General features: G+C 39.8%; 1 protein-coding gene across 1 annotated transcript; it reads left to right on the top strand.

Annotated features, from left to right (window-relative positions):
* Positions 1–344: 344 nt before the first annotated feature.
* On the top strand, positions 345–1,642 carry LOC148027114 (17.4 kDa class I heat shock protein-like). The gene is made up of 2 exons (XM_087690575.1): positions 345–514; positions 1,179–1,642. Exons 1-2 carry the CDS (start codon positions 412–414, stop codon positions 1,424–1,426), a joined length of 351 nt encoding a protein of 116 aa, XP_087546701.1. The 5' UTR covers positions 345–411; the 3' UTR covers positions 1,427–1,642.
* The last annotated feature ends 1,947 nt before the right edge of the window (positions 1,643–3,589 follow it).

Genomic DNA, 3,589 nt, shown 5'->3' with positions numbered 1-3,589 from the left:
GTATTTTCATCCTATAACACTTGAGCTTGCTTATCCACAACCTCTAGGTATCTATGTGATAGTAAAGATAATATCTTTGTAGTGATGTACTTCACACATGTAATGATTTTTCTACACTTTATCTATGCTTTTTGTACACTTTATCTATGCTTTTTGTAATATCTATGCTTTTTGTAGCGAGTCAGCTGAAAGGGAAGGAAATAACCCGACGGGGGTTGAGTAGAGACCCCGCAAAGGCGCACAGAGACACAGAGAGAGAGAGAGAGAGAGAGCGCGCGAGCGCTACTACTATAAAAGGGCAGGTGCTGGCTCATCCCTTCCCATTCGTTGGCTTAGTACTCACACACACACACACTCTCTCTCTCTCTCTCTTTCTCTCATTCTCTGTGTCTGCGCGCGCTTCCCTATATCATGGCCAGCTTCTCTCGCTTCCCTACCATTGCCAGCGTTGGCGAGCTCAAGGTGGACTGGCTCGAGACTGCGTCGGCACACCACATCAAGCTCGATGTACCAGGTGACCAGCAGAGCTCCCTCTTGCACGTAGAATCAAAGTGTCATAGCTTCTTCGAAGCGATTTTACGTGTGAAAATCTCATTATGAAGTACGTATGTGGCGATGCTCATTGGCATTTTCCATGTGATTCGACGATTGACTAGATGAATACATTGGCTGGTGGTTGGTATAATGAATGCATTGGTTATGGTTGGTAGTCTTACCATTATTTGAATGGACAATCGACATGACATTGTCATAGCTTTTGAAGGGTGAATCGACATGACATTGTCAAGGAGCTAGAAGTGGTTTGAGGTGACTAAATGATGTAAATTTTATTATGATTCGTTAGGTGATTTTACATGTGGAAGTCTAACTAATGAAGTAAGTAAATGGCAAACCTCATTGGCATTTTCCACGTGAAAACGATGTTAAATCATTGGCTAGAGCTAGATTAGCTTACACTCACCGTTGGAAATTTGTCAACTATGACCACCTTTAAATACTAGGCTTCTCAATGCTATGTACATAATGTGTAAGCTATACTTTAACTATATGACCTTCATATTGAAATAATCTGCCCAATTATAATATCTTTCAGTGGTAAGAGGGTTCTTGATGTATCAACAATATCATCAAACAATACCCCACATGAAGAAGTGTTTGAAATTGTGTTTTTTTTGTAGGTTTGACCAAGGATGACATAAGCTTACAAGTGCTCCCGGGCAATGTGCTTCAAATTATTGGTGTGCACATCAATGAGCTAGAAAGGACTAGAGACTATATAATTGAGTACAGTATTGAGAGGCCTCAAGGTAGCTTTCTTCGCCAATTCCAGCTACTAGACAACATTATTTTGGACAAAATAACAGCCCAAGATGAAGCTGGTGTTGTTACCATCACTGTACCAAAAAAGAAATCCATCATTAGGTAGATCCCCATAATGAGCAAATACTGAGAAAGTGTGATCTCTCTTTTGCATTAGCTCATAGAAAAGGCTTCATGCAAGATAGGCATCGCCTATTTACACTTTGAAAATCATAAGGCTTCATAAGTATCGACCTGTCTAATAGGTCTTTATGAGTGTATCCCCCCTCCAAAAAAAAAAACTTTTGAGAGTTGACACGCTTTACATTATCTACTAAGAGTCTCTCCCTCCCTCTCTCTCTCTCTCTCTCTCTCTCTCTCTCTCTCTCTCTCTCTCATTTTTCTTCTTGAAAGAGGTTGATGTAATTGTCGAATTCCAATTTACTTTATGAGTAAGAGATCTATAATCTCGTAGATATTGAGACATTTTTCTTGTATGCTAATATACAATTATCTATAAATTGATACTAAGGCTCTCAAAGATGAAAATTTTACTTATTCTTTAAATAACTTAATTAGGTACATGTTACAATAGATAAACATGACAAAACCAATGAATGATGCATGATTTAATATGTAACTATAATACCCATAGTATACCATTGTCTCAACATGGCAATTGTAGTTGCTCATAGAGGGAAGGGAGTACTTGAATGCAAGGCCGGTACTAGAAGGCTGCAATAATTGCAAGGGAGTTTAAGGAATGGAGGTGTAATCGATCCAAATCTCCCTCTTTATTCATTTATGCATAATCTTCAGCCTCTAGAGTTGACAGGACTACAACATGATATAAGCTGCCTAGCCATCCTGGTAGCCATGGTTCCATGCCCTTACCAACCATTTTTACGACAATGGAATCTACATCAAACAAAGTAGGAAATGTCATCTCGTGAGATAGAGCAAGCACACACAAGCTACCAAGTTGGTTACAATAACTTTGATTTTAAGAAATGGAGCAAGTGGAGAATCCCTATGGTTTTTGAGTTTACACAAGTTTGAGATTGTTTTGGACAAAGATTGCTTTCGAAGTCACAAAGCTTTTTGAGTTTGTAAGATTGTATATTCTTGGTTTAATGCGTATTAGGGAGTAGGCTTAAAGTCTTTGAGAATTTTAAAGGTCATTGGATGGAAGGAAAAGCTTCACGAAAGCTTTAAAAAGATTTTGCTTGCAAAACACAAAAAAAGAAGGAAAAGCAAAGCAATAAAAGCTAAATGCTTAATTGTGTTGTTCTCAAGGGGGATAAAATGGATCGAAAGGCGGCCTATCTAGTGGGGGGGGGGGGGGGGGGGGGGGGAGCTGATTATATATATTTCGCTTAAGGATTGATTGTGGACAGAAACAATAGGGAATATTTAAGAGAGAGCCATTGTTAGCGGTATTAGTGAGGCGTGCAAGTATCAAAACCATGGATTGCATCATCGACGAATTGGCGACATGGAAGTGGATGCATTACTTGAAATTAAGATAGTGGTTTGTTGATTGTAGGACATAATTCAAAGGCATTGTTAGATCTTCAGAAGGTGGGGGTCATATATTTGTACATTATAATAATGAAGGGCTTTTCATGATTTTTTTCGTATTTTGGTTGCTTCTTTATTTTGGCATTATTTTGGAGGTCTAAGTTGTTCGAGTCGCCGAATAATGTGCTCAAAATTTTCAACGATAGAGAAGGGAGAACGATGGATTAAAAAGTTATACTATATCTCTTTGTGTTTTATGGGGTTGTCGATGGGTAATTTAACATATGTCATTAACAAATCCGAAGAGGAGTGGAGGAAGTTTATGGATGAATAAGGGGGTGAAGAAACGAAGTACAAGCTGGATCTGCTGATTTGAAAGGGCCGACATCAATTTTGTCTTTTTTTTAAATGTGCCTGTGAGAGTGGAGTTTTGAGCCCAGGATGTGCCTAAAATTTGCCAAAAAATCTAGAATTTAGGGGGAAAATATTTAACATCGAAGGAGGCGGCTACAACTAGGACGATTTTAAGCACCAAGTGAAAGACGGCTTTTAAAAGGCGCCCGAGTTTTTCTGACTGCCGTGCGGGATGATAGGAGCTGCCAGTCAGTGCAGGATGTCGAGACGGACGTAGACGCGCAGGATTTTTCAGAGGCTGAAACGGAGCCCGGACGAGGAAGAGGCCACAAATTGGCCAAGATTTGAAAGGGTGAACACAACTTGGACCAAAGGGGGAGTGCCCTTTGGGACCTTTTAACCCCCCTCCCCCCCC

Source organism: Lygodium microphyllum, chromosome 13 (assembly GCF_053477565.2).
Source record: "Lygodium microphyllum isolate KBCC chromosome 13, Lygodium_microphyllum_v1.1.10, whole genome shotgun sequence".
Taxonomy (NCBI): Eukaryota; Viridiplantae; Streptophyta; class Polypodiopsida; order Schizaeales; family Lygodiaceae; genus Lygodium; species Lygodium microphyllum.
Note: the sequence above shows the minus strand (reverse complement) of the source record. Positions and strands in the feature narration are given on the sequence as shown.